Source organism: Myotis yumanensis, unplaced genomic scaffold (assembly GCF_028538775.1).
Source record: "Myotis yumanensis isolate MYYU_CA2020_CCGP unplaced genomic scaffold, mMyoYum1.0.hap1 SCAF_14, whole genome shotgun sequence".
Taxonomy (NCBI): domain Eukaryota; kingdom Metazoa; phylum Chordata; class Mammalia; order Chiroptera; family Vespertilionidae; genus Myotis; species Myotis yumanensis.
Window position 1 is genome coordinate 29,563,080 of NW_027223765.1, and position 12,396 is coordinate 29,575,475.

At 49.8% G+C, this 12,396-nt stretch overlaps 1 protein-coding gene across 2 annotated transcripts; it reads right to left on the bottom strand.

Annotated features, from left to right (window-relative positions):
• Nucleotides 1-4,512: 4,512 nt before the first annotated feature.
• Nucleotides 4,513-11,064, bottom strand: A4GNT (alpha-1,4-N-acetylglucosaminyltransferase). 2 transcript variants are annotated; one of them, XM_070391299.1, is made up of 3 exons: nt 10,882-11,064; nt 9,711-10,145; nt 4,513-6,482 (listed from the first exon to the last, which is right to left on the bottom strand). In XM_070391299.1, exons 2-3 carry the CDS (start codon nt 10,119-10,121, stop codon nt 5,868-5,870), a joined length of 1,026 nt encoding a protein of 341 aa, XP_070247400.1. In that variant the 5' UTR covers nt 10,122-10,145; nt 10,882-11,064; the 3' UTR covers nt 4,513-5,867. The 2 variants fall into 2 exon arrangements, with proteins under 2 accessions (XP_070247400.1, XP_070247399.1); XM_070391298.1 differs by lacking the exon at nt 10,882-11,064 and adding an exon at nt 10,746-10,859.
• Between the last annotated feature and the right edge of the window lie 1,332 nt (nt 11,065-12,396).

The following is a 12,396-nucleotide window of genomic DNA, read 5'->3' on the forward strand; positions in this document are numbered from 1 at the left end:
CCTTCTGCACTCAGAATTTGGGTATAAAAAAAAAAAAAGAATTTGGGTATAGTACATATGTCAACCAATTATGATATCTATCTCACTTTAGATTTTACTAAGCTGAAAATGGTCTTAATCTTTATCTCAGTTACACACCTCTACCAGGTTCCCACCGCAAGACCAAAGCATCTTCTCTTCCATCAATTGTGGGCTCAGAGTTTTAGGCGGTAAAAAGCCTTTCCCAGATTGCAACCATATAAATACAACAGACTTAAAATCAATGCCATCCCTACGTAAAAAGTTAAGTTGATTATTGAAGTTACCTCAGTGTCACCCCAATAAATTCAATTTTTTAAAAAATCATCAAATGGTTGTTTTTAGGTGAAAACAAAAGGTGACAAACATGCTACTTATGGTGTGAGAGCAGAGATAAAATGGGACTATTTGTATTTGCATAAAGAAACTAAAATAGTATGAAAGAAAATACAAGTGGTCGCCTGTGGACGGTGGGTGTAGGGGACAGGTGGACAAAGACGGAGGTGGAAGTGAGACTTAACGTAGTGTACCTTAATGCATTTCTCCTGCTTTAGGAGTGAGGTGGAATGCATTTCCCATTTGTAAATGTTTCCAATAAAATAAAACCATCCGATGCGATTCCTGGAGCAGGAGGGACACTATGTGCCCGGCTCTGATGCCCGCCCTTTCACCCTCGGGCTCTCTGCAGGCAGAACCTAGGCTGCTGTGAATGGGCTTCTCTTCAACCTGCCTCTCCTCAGGGGCATTTTTATAGACTCAGCTTCCTCTGCCCTGAAGCCTGCTGCTCTCTGTTCACTGGTCTCAGGATCTGAGTCCTTCCCTTGGGGCTCCCCCTGAACCATCACTGGGGCCCACAGCCCTCTGGTTCTCTCCTGGGTGGGGTTTCAAAGAAGGGCCCGAACACAACATGGCCAGGCATCCACCTGAAGTTTATTTCACCGGACACACAGCCAGCTCTCCCTTCCAGCTGGCCTCCATTCCCAGCAGCTTTAAGGACATGTGGCGAGCCAGCACGGCCATGGCATACTCAGCACCAGGGCGCCATATGTGCCGCTTTAGCTCAGCCTGGTTCAGTGACCCTGAGTGGGAACGGTGAAGGATGGAGAAAAGACAGACAAGAGAATGAAAGCTGGGTCTCAGTGAGACGCTGCTCCCGGATGGAGACACAGCGCCATGGGCTACGAGCCATGTCTTTATTTTATAGCAGATTCCACGAGGCAAAGTAAGGGCGTGGTCAAGATGTTTACAACATTCTCGTGGGTTTCGATCCTACTCAACTACGTGCACCTGAACTCTATCAAGCCCACATCACTCAGGCACGTGGGGCCACGTGTTGGGACCATAGGTTCACGCTCACAACTACAGCTGTTGGCCATAATTGTGCTGGGCGGGCCCTGCCCTCCAAGCTGGGACTTGCACGTGGCCATGAGAGGACTGTGCCCTCTCATTAGTCCCAGGCTTGAACCTGTCCAAACACTGTAGCCGCTCTCCACAAGGACCTCTTTTTAAAAGACTGTGTCCACAGTTTGGTCAAAAGGCCATTTTACGTTTGTGCCACAAAAGGATTTTAAATAGAAAATTGGAGGTACGGATTTTTTTTTAAATATATTTTATTGATTTTTTTACAGAGAGGAAGGGAGAGGGACAGAGAGTTAGAAACACCGATGATAGAGAGAAACATCGATCAGCTGCCTCCTGCACACCCCCCGCTGGTGATGTGCCCGCAACCAAGGTACATGCCCTTGACCGGAATCGAACTGGGACCCTTTAGTCCTCAGGCTGATGCTCCATCCACTGAGCCAAACCGATTAGGGCTGGAAGTATGGATTTGACTGACATCTTTTAGGAGTATTTTAGTGAAAAAAGACCACGTACTGACATAACCCTTCTTCCCAGGTTCAGAATTGTTAGAAACCAACACTGCTTCTCACATCGAGAAGAAAAGCAGTTAGAATAGAGTACTGGTGTCTTCTTTCCCAGGGAGGAGCCACTGCCTCTTGGGAGAGTTTCTCCCTCTTCAGCACCTAGGCCATCAGACCCCATAGAACCCTCCCCCTAGAGCAGTGGTTCTCAACCTGTGGCCCTTTAAATACAGTTCCTCATGTTGTGACCCAACCATAAAATTATTTTCGTTGCTACTTCATAACTGTAATTTTGCTACTGTTATGAATCATAATATAAATATCTGATATGCAGGATGGTCTTAGGCAACCCCTGTGAAAGGGTCGTTCGACCCCCAGAGGGGTCGCGACCCACAGGTTGAGAACCGCTGCCCTAGAGGTAAGAGGACAGGTGGCCTAGGGACAGGTGGCATTGCAGGAGGTTAGCCCTGCTGATCAGAACTGGCCCTCGCTGCAAGGGGCCTGAAAGGAGGTTCAGAACAGCCCACCAAGTGGTCCCCTCAGTTGCACAAATGAATTCCATTTTCTGTTCCCAAATGAAGAGTGTAATTTCATGGGACCATTGTGTCAAGTTGGATGGTATCCAAAAAAGTTTCCACATGAGGATGATGTCTCCAGAGCCTTGGTGTTCACAGACACAGACAAAAGATCGCTTACTCGCCACTTGACTGAGGGACCAACCTCCTCTAAATGGGGCTGTTCTCACTGGCCAGTTCCCAGCTCCCGGGGCAGGTGTTAGGGACTTTGTGACAAAGGAGAGAGACCAGTGCCTTGTCTGCAGATGGGGGTGTGAAAGGCCACAGCGAGAGCCCCTCACACACAGGGCGCCTCTTTTCAAAGTCCAGTAGAAATCGAACTCCAGGAGCGAGAGCAGCAGGCCCCCGGCCTGAGGAGGGCTGGGTGAATGCAGCCCCTGCCCAGCCCTCCAGGGCCGTCCTCTGCTGGCCTCTGGACCCTTGTCCTGTACTAAGCAAGTCACCCCTGGAACCACTTTATAGGTGGACTTCATCAGCAGCCACCTCAATGGAAACCCCTTTGCTGCTTCCTGCTGAACTCCAGGCCCAGAGGGCAAGGGGGCGGAACCAGAGATCCAATGACTTTGTTTTTAAATCATCTCATTACTAAAAGATCCCCCTTTACCTACAGAACTTAAAGCATTAAGTCAGCCCACATCGCTTTACTTTTTTTAAAAAGGAAAAATCCAAGGCTATTTTCTCTGGGAAGCCCACTCCTGGGGATTCAGTCATTTCCACTCCTCTCTGGGGGTTCCTTGGTTCAGAGCAAACCTAAGGAGCAGAGGGTGAAGAGCCAAGCCAGGCCTCTGGAGGCCAAGCCCCGGTTCAGGTCCCCGCTCCGGGGCGGGAGTCCTGCAGGAGTCTGGAGCAGCTGTTTAGCTTCCTGCCACCCCTGGCACCCATTGCTGGGACTGCAAGGATTTTCCCTACCTGTTTCTGTCCTGGCATAGTTTTCCCATGCGCCTTGGCTCATCTGAGGGTCCCAGGAGACAGGAGAGTGGTAGAGTTCCAGAGGTACCAGCTCTGTTTGTCAGCCTGGCCCCGCCTCCAGGTTTCCTGAACTGCCCCCAACAGCCCCAGGCCGTTGCCAGAATCCTCACTGCCCTGCAGGCCCAGATGCTTCCCCAGCCTTGGGAACGCTGGTGCTCTTGTGGGCAGGAACAGAGCCACCTGGCCACCTCAGTGCTGCTCTGTGCCAGGCCAGGGACAAGAGAACCTCTCTGCCCCAGCAGCCGGAGGCCTAGGGTCTCCAACGGATCAGGATCCCCAGACAGGCACCCCACCCCATGATAAAGAGGGGTGGAGCCTTTCCCCAATCATTTTCCCTCCCACCCCCCCACCCCACCCCCCACCCCCAGCTATTTTTAGATCTATCGGAGGGGGAAAGAGGGATTGCAGGGTTTAATCCCTTAGGAAAACCCAGGACCCATGTGAATGGCTCCCAGGCCTTGCTGAGAGGCCACCACCTGGAGCCCCAGGAGGCTGGATGTGCTGCTGCAGGCGCGCACGCGCGCCCCCCCACCCCACCCCCCCCCACCCCCCCCCCACCCCCCCACACACACACACACACACACACACACACACGCGCGCGCACGCGCGGGCGCAGCTCACTGGTCCTAATCTAAAGGGATCTTCCTGGTTTCTAGCTGCCCCACACTAGTCCCTTGGGTGAGTCCCAGGCCTGGTCAGATGTCAACTACCCTATCACCATCACCCCTAAGCCAGTGGCTAGTCCTGTGCATCTAGCTGTGAAGCCCAGGACCAAAGAACTCTTTCTCTCCGGACATCAGTCCTGACCCCTTTCCATAGCCAGCCCTTGCTTTGCTGGGACTCAGATTTCGGGGAATTTTTGTAAGGCCTTTCTCCCACCCCAGTGTCAATCTGCCAGGCTCTGTATCTTGGGGCAGCCAAAGCAAAAGCCTGTGGGAACATGTGTTGGTGAGGATGTGGAGAAATTGGAAGCCCATGCATTGCTGGTGGGAGTAAAAAATGATACAGCTGCTGTAAAAAAAAAAGGGGGGGGGGGAGGGAATGGCGATTCCTCAAAAAATTACACATAGAATTAAAATATGGTCCAGCAGTTCCATTTATGGGTGTATACTCAAAAGAACTGAAAGCAGAAACTCAAAATTTTGCACATACAAGTTCCTAACAGCATTATTCACAATAGCCAAAAGGTGAAAGCAGCCCAAGTGCCCGTCGACATTTGAATGGATTAAAAATGTGGCCCATGCATACATACAAGGGAACAGAATTTCCTTTAAAACAGAATGGAATTCTGATAGATGTTACAACATGAACCTTGAAAATAATATGCTAAGAGACATAAGCCAGACACAAAAGGACAAATATTTACATGATTTCACCTGTACATCATAACTAGAATAGTCACATACATAGAGATATCCCAGAAAATACAATAGCGGTTACCAAGGCTGAGAGGGGGTGGGGGGAGATAGACAGGGAGGAGTTAGTGCTTCATCGGAACAGAATTTCACTTTGGGAAGATGAAAAGGTTCTGGAGATGGATGGTGGCGATGGTTGCACAACAATGTGAATATACTTAGTGCCACTGAATTGTACACTTTAAAATGGTTAAAATGGCAAATGTTATGGTATGTATATTTTTTCACAAGTTTTAAAATGCTAAAGATTTCATTGGGGCAGGGACCAGGACCTAGGCATGCTTATCTCTCGGGGGGTTCCTACTACCCACTGCAGGGGAGGGAAGAGCCCAGGATTTGGAGTCAAAGATTCATTTACATTCCACATTCCCAAGCTGTGTGCCCCTGGGAAAGTCACTTAACCTCTCTGTAAAGCAGGAAAAATAAACTCTACCGAGCAGGGTCATCATGAGACATAGCTTAGCTAAAGCTTCTCTAGGCTCAGCCTGGGGCCTGGCAGTCGGGGCGTGTCCTCTGAGTGCAACCCAGTGTGAAATCTGGGGCTGAGAGCATTTGCTGCACAGCTCTGTCCCCAGTGTGTCCCTGGCGTGTGCAGAAAATAGCTCTGAGGGTAGCTGTTTGTGACGGCCACTTCCACCAGCCCCGATTTCCCCCTGTGCAAATGGGTCACCCTCTTTTGCAGGACTGTTGTGTGAAAGTGGACTTGACATGCACCCTGGTCTACTTTGCCGGTAAGGCTAAACGCTAAGGACTGCATCCTCAGCTGACCAAGACCTGACATGCATGTAACCCTGACCTCCTTCCCTTAGCTGGGCAGAGTTCAACACTCAATACAGCCAAGAGCTCTTGAGTGCCCACCGTGTGCCAGGCTGTGTCCCAGGTCCAGAGGGTACCGAGAGTGGGTAGAGGACTAGATCACTGAGGCCCTGGGGAAAGTGGAGGTCAGGGGGCAGCGAGGCCCCCGGGGAAGTAAGGCCCCCGGAGAAGCGTCTATCTAGTTCCACGATGTAGCAGCAACGAACTTGGCTCTATTTGTTACCTGTGCCCGACTCCCCAGCCACCAACCCCTCCGGGCCTCGAATCAGGTCCCTGTAAGTCCGGGGACAGTGCTTGCGGTAGAGGTTTTCCACCAGCGTGTTGCTGCCTCTCACCACACCCTTCCCTTCCTGGTTCATGTAGTTCCACAGGTGCAGGGCGTAGGAGTCATTGAAGCTCGGCTCTGGGCTCCACACTTCATAGTAGCGCCTCCACTCAGGGTAGGAGATGGGGTAGAACCTCTGGGGGTGTAGAAAGGACACGTTCAAACACCGGAGGTCGCTCAACTCCTGGAAGTCCTCCAGCTTGCACCACACTCTCAGCATCCTCGTCATCAGGTCGGGCCCCTGGTTGCCCCAGATGTATGAGTTGTAATGCTCGACGAAGTTCTCCATGCACTGCCACAGGAAGGCGTGGCGGGGCAGGAACCCGAACACCCCGTTACTGGAGTACCGGGAAGCCTGCGCGGCCAGAAAGTTCTCGGCAGGGATGGGCCTGATGGAGATGACATCCGTGTCCATGTAGACGCCCCCGTACTTCCAGATGATGGCCAGGCGGGACGCATCCGAGCTGACGTGGAGCCAGTTTCTCTCTGCACTGGCGTTGATCTGCAGGAGCAGGTGCAAATCAGCCCCAGCGGGGGGAGGGGGAGGGGGGGTTACAGCAGGAGGCCAGGCAAAATTGGGCTTTTGGAAAATAGATTTTTGGGAAGCGCGGCCTGCTGCCCCTCCCCAGCTGCCCTGGCACATTGGGTCATCCCTAATAGTTGGCCCCAGCTATCCTGAGGTGGTCTAAATGGGCCAGGACAAACCACACCAGCCCCCCGCCCCCCCCCCGCCCCCCCCCCCCGACCATCACCACCACCAAGGGTCACTAGACGCTAGCCCTGGTGTATGACTAGTTTGTGAAAAATGAATGTAGCATCTTCCAGAACAATTTAAGCAGAGATTTCTCTTCCCAAGGAGCAAAACACCGTTTGTGTCATGTTAATTGAGCCCAGGTGTGGGGAGGCGAGGGCCAGAGCCAGCAGGCTGCCTGGTCTTGTACAGTCCTGGAGCGCCCTCTAGCGGCAGAGCACTGAGAGCCGCAGGGACCCAGCCTGCACGTGCCCTTCACCGGGTCCCTCTCCACTCCCAGCCCCTGCCCAGCGCCTGCCCTGCCGCTGCCCAGGGCAACGCTAGTCTAGTCGTCACCTATTTGTTAGAAACCCTGTGCTGGCAACTGCAGGTGACACCTCAGTCTGGTGGGTCGCTCCGCCTCCTGCTCACGGCTCCAAGTTGAGATTTCCTGGCTCTTCAGGGGAAGAGATGGGAGCGCTGGGATCTACTAGTAAAGTCCATGGGGCAAGAGTGAAACTGACCAACTCCCTTTACCCCTTCCTCCCCCTACACACACACACACACACACACACACACACACACACACGGCTGTCACTTAGTCTACAAAATCTCTCTTGCTGACAACAACCAGGGGCAGGTGTGTCCTTCACTCAGAAAATCCACCCAGGAAAGCCCCAGAGGAATGAGGCAGGTGGCAGTTTTCCTCTTTTGTGAACGAGTACTGTAGTGGCTGAATAATGGCCACACGAAGATATCGGGTCCTAAGCCCTGGAACCTATAGCTGTTACCTCATGGAGAAAGGGGTCTTTGCAGATGTGATACATTGAGGATGTTGAGATGGAGAGACTATCCTGGAATATCCTGATGGACCCTAAATGTAATCATAAGCGTCCTTTATAGTAAGGTTGATGGAGAGTTCACACACACACACAGGAAAGGGGAAGTGAAGATGGGGGTAGAGGCTGGAGTGACCAGCTCCACAGGAAGGAGTGTTTTCTAGAGCCTCCCCACCCCACCCTAGGGGAATGGGCCCTGCCAGCACCTTGATACCCACCAGTGACACTGGTTTGGGATCTCTGGCCTCCACAACTGTTCTGTTCTCTTAAGTCACCAAGTGTGTAGCATTTTATTACACAGCCTTAGGAAACCAACACAAGTACCTTCACAAATGGCCTCAATCCTGCCTCTTGGCCTACAAAACCTAAAGTGCTGACTTTCTGGCTCTTTAAGGAGAAAACGCTTTCTGACATTTGGTCTAGCCTATGATTAGAGCTTAGATAGGACTTTATATATTAAGCAAATGTTATTATTTTTATGTCATATTTTAGTAACCTTTTAAAAAATGATTTTATAAAATTAACATATTCTCATCACTGAATTCACTCCCAATTCATACTAAAACACCTACCATTACTGTGTGTGTTGTTTTTTTCATCAGGTCTTTTTCTTCCAAATAGATTGGGGGAGGGGAGTTGCATAGCTAAAGTAATCTTACATTATAATGCAAGAGTAGTTAATTCCATGTTGTAGTCTTCATAAGGTGGCACAGTTTAAAGCTCCATAATGGAATCATTGAATGGTTCTACTATAAGTTCCTTAAACATTACTTGATTGTGGGTCCTCATGAGAGAAATGCTTAATTGAAATATTATTTCCTTATTCTGCTATTTTACTAAGATGAAGATTACAAAATTCTGAGATTTCCAGGAGTTTCTTGATCATCCTATATAATAAAAACCTAATATGCAAATTGACCGAACAGTGGAACGACCGGTTGCTATGATGCAAACTGACCACCAGGGGGCAGGTGCTCAATACAGGAGCTGCCCCCAGCCTGCAGGCCCCAGGCCAGCCAAGGTGGGTGCCAGCAGGGGCCCCAATCACCCCGCTGGTCGCCCCACAGAGAGAAGCGACCAGTGGTGGCAGCAGGGGGCAGGGCCAGCAAGCAGGCAGAGCCAGGCCAGCCAAGGCGGGTACCAGCGGGGGCACCCTGATCGCCCCGCCAGTCACCTCACAGATTGGCCCTGATCACCAGCCAGGCCTAGGGACCCTACCCATGCACAAATTTCATGCACTGGGCCTCTAGATAATATAACCCAATCTTATACAGTAGCAACCCACCTGATCCCTTGTGAATTTTTTTAAAAATATATTTTATTCATTTTTCACAGAGAGGAAGGGAGAGAGATAGAGAGAGTTAGAAACATCGATGAGAGAGAAACATTGATCAGCTGCCTCTTGCACATCCCCCACTGGGGATGTGCCCGCAACCCAGGTACATACCCTTGACCGGAATCGAACCTGGGACCTCTCAGTCCGCAGGCTGACGCTCTATCCACTGAGCCAAACCGGTTTCAGCCCTTGTGAATTTTTTATTTACATAATATTCAAGTGAAATCTCGCCTAGTTTCCCCTTAAGGTGCAAAAATAGTTTAACATGGATGGGTTTTAAACTGGCATGGAAAAATAAGGAGTATACACAGCTAGAAAAAATACAGAAACTCATTCCGTTAAGAATAGTCTCAAATGGAACCTAGATACTAAGATAGAAAGCTAGAAACAAACGACAGCAGGAAAGGGTAAGTAACGTATGGTCTCTCCCAATTACTTGAATCAGAGCTCAACCCAGGCAAGAGTTAAAGGATCTGCCCGACTGGTGTGGCGCAGTGGTTGAACATCGACCCATGAACCAGGAGGTCACAGTTCCATTCCGCTCAGAGCACATGCCTGGGTTGTGGGCTCACGCCTGTAGGAGGTGTGCAGGAGGCAGCCGATCAATGATCCTCTCTCATCATTGAAGTCTCTCTCTCTCCCTCTTCTTCTCTCTAAAAATCTATAAAAACATATTTTAAAAAAATAATAAAAGAGTTAAAGGCTCTGGGTTCTAGTCCTGTCTCTCACACTGAGTCCTTACCCTCAGTTTACCCATCTATAAAATGAGTAGATTGTCTGTGGTCCCTCCCAACATGGGCATTCTAAGATTCTCTGAACACTTACTTGAGTGTACCATGAAGACAGTGGAGTGTCTTCAAACAGGCTTTTCATATCCAAAGGGATGAGGAAAACGTTGTCTATTGCTGAGAGGAGGGAAAAGGCTGGGTACGTGGAGTTTGGGGGCAGCTGCATGGAGCTGCTGAGACCCTTCATGAAGAACACCACCGGCTGCTCCGGATAAACCTTGGCAGCAGACTCCACCGCGCAGGAGACCAGCGGGGACGGCTCCGTCCTCTCAGAGGTCTCTAGGAACACAATGCTGCGTCCCTTGCCCAGAAGGGCTTCCGGCCCCTGCTGGGACTTGTGGGGGGGCAGGCAGGAGAAGAGGCAGCTGGACTTCAGGGTGAGCTGGTAGAGGAAGCCACAGGACAGCAGCAGGATGACCAACAGGGAGAGCTGGAGCTCCTTCAGCATGTCCACGTCTCCCTCTGGCCGCTCCTTTAAGTCAACACAATTCATTAAAAATCACATCCACAAAACTGGGTAAAGATAGCACACGCAAAAACAATAAGGGAGTATCACTTCTAAGCTTAAATCCCAAATGAAATATAAACAAATCAAGTCATGCAATATTCAAAAGAAAAATGTATTAACTGGCATTTAACTGAGAAATTCAGGGTGATTCAAAATAGGGGGGAAAATCATTCATTAACAGAAAAACTATTAATCACATGCACTAGCTTATAGATTAAAGAAGAAAAGCTGCATGATCATTTTGGTGAATAGATGCCAAGAACAGGATACAAGTCTGTTCAACAGAAGGCGTGCAGGAGGCAGCCGATCAATGATCCTCTGCTAAGTCTAACCAAGGCAACAAAACAAGAGAAAAGAATGTCTGCTATAAATTCTAGAAAGGATGAGGCAACGACATCACTAGTTGTAGAAAATATGATTGCCCACCTAAAAAATCAAGATAATTTACTAAGAACCTAATAGAACTAAGGAGAAAATTAACCAGGGAAGCAAACTGAAGTCTAGAGTTAAAGAACTTGCCAAGATCACACAGTTAGCAGACCCATGCCTCTAACTTGGGCTTACCTGTCCCTGTAGGACCCTCTTCTCCATAAATATTAGCTCTAACTCCAGGAGAGCAAAGATTTCACTTTTTCGATGGTCTATTTTTCACATTCCATATGACTCTTAGAAAACACAAAGCCAATGAATCAGAGCTTACCTTCTAGCCTGAAACTTGCCGTTAGCCACTGTCCGCAGTCTTAGCAATGACCACAAGTTTTCCTGCTATGCTCTTTGATAAATCACCACCTAATCTTCCAACTCAACAACTGAGGGAAGTAAATGATTGGCCGAAGATTAACACGAAACACAAGTTCTCAGAAAGCTCCTCCCTTTAGTAAGTTCCCCCAAACACAGAGACTTGGGGACAATAAAGGGTTCGCACAATTTTTCAGGTGACCCACACACTGATCCTGCCTATTTGTGGATTTATCAAGGGGAGGGGGTTATAGGGTGATGACTTCATCTGGAGAAAGCTGAATATAACCCTGAAGCTAAAAGATATTGCACCTAAGCAGTTTAGTTTCAATCCAAATCATGAGCAGAGCCTTGGGAAAGTTTCATCACCAGACGACCCTGTAATTGGGCCAAACTTTGCAAGCACAGATTTGAGTAAAAGAAAAGAAAGTCCATCACCACCGATAAGCAGTGGACAGCCCCGGGAATCCAAGGTCCTGATGATTTGGAACCAGAATGTATTAGCCAATTTCAGTTACAGTGGCTTCAGAAAGGATCCTTTGCCCTGAGGCCCCCCTTGTGAGGTATAGCTTCCTCCAAGCTTCACAAGGTCAGGTTCATCACCCTCCACTGACGTGGCAACCCCCACATCTCCAAAGATAGTGTCGCTCTCCTGTGGTCTGAGCACCAATGCTCCTGACATGAGTAGGTAGTTATCCTCAGTGAAACCATCCTCACTCAGGGAGTCACCTATCTTCAACTCAGAGCCTTCTCTCAGCCATGAGCAGGTACGCACAGTTCCCCCTGGATGCTCTGGTGTGAACCTGATGTCCTTCCTGAGTGTTTCTGAAGAGGCCTCCTGTCACCTGAGACACTCTGCCAGGAACTCCCAGGGCCCCCAGATCATCCCTTCAGCCTTCCCTCTGGTGGGAACAGAACTGCCTTCCCTTCCTTCTGCTCCCCTTTCTGCCTTATCTGACCTGTATCACACAGACTTTGTGTGGGTAGATGCCACAGCAGCAGCTCCTAACCTGGACTCCAGAGGTCCCTAGAGGTCCCAGGATGGGCTTTGGGGACCCTGGGGCCATACCCTGCACCCGTCCCTTTGCCCTGAGTGCCACTGGTGCACAGCTCCTACATATTCCCTGCCCGAAGGAATGTCCCTGCTCTTTGATGCTCCATGACATGAACTCTGTTCAAAATTCCTCCAAATGTCTGCCCCATACAATGGCAGGCTTGCTCCAATCAGCCAAGCAGCCCAGGGAGAGAGATCTGAGTGAGATGTGCAATGGGTGGGTCTGGATACGCTGGTGAAAGCCACATATGCATCCTAATGTCATCTCCTTTCCTTTCCTAAAAGCTTTGGCCTCCTGTGAGAGTTCCTGCTTTCTCCATCCCAATGTGAGCCAGAGCTAGTCAATGCAGTGGACTGTGGAGCCTGGGAAATTACTACTGACTGATGAGGCCTTAGCAATGGTGGAGTGATGTAGCCCCACCC

What these genes read in the sequence shown, in the direction of transcription:
- A4GNT (XM_070391298.1), bottom strand. Translation starts at nt 10,772, where the DNA reads ATGGAGAAGAGGGTCCTACAGGGACAG. An exon ending in AGAGGGTCCTACAGGGACAG is followed by an intron (nt 10,146 to 10,745) that starts GTAAGCCCAAGT and finishes GTTGACTTAAAG; the next exon opens with GAGCGGCCAGAGGGAGACGT. An exon ending in TGTCTTCATGGTACACTCAA is followed by an intron (nt 6,483 to 9,710) that starts GTAAGTGTTCAG and finishes CTGCTCCTGCAG; the next exon opens with ATCAACGCCAGTGCAGAGAG.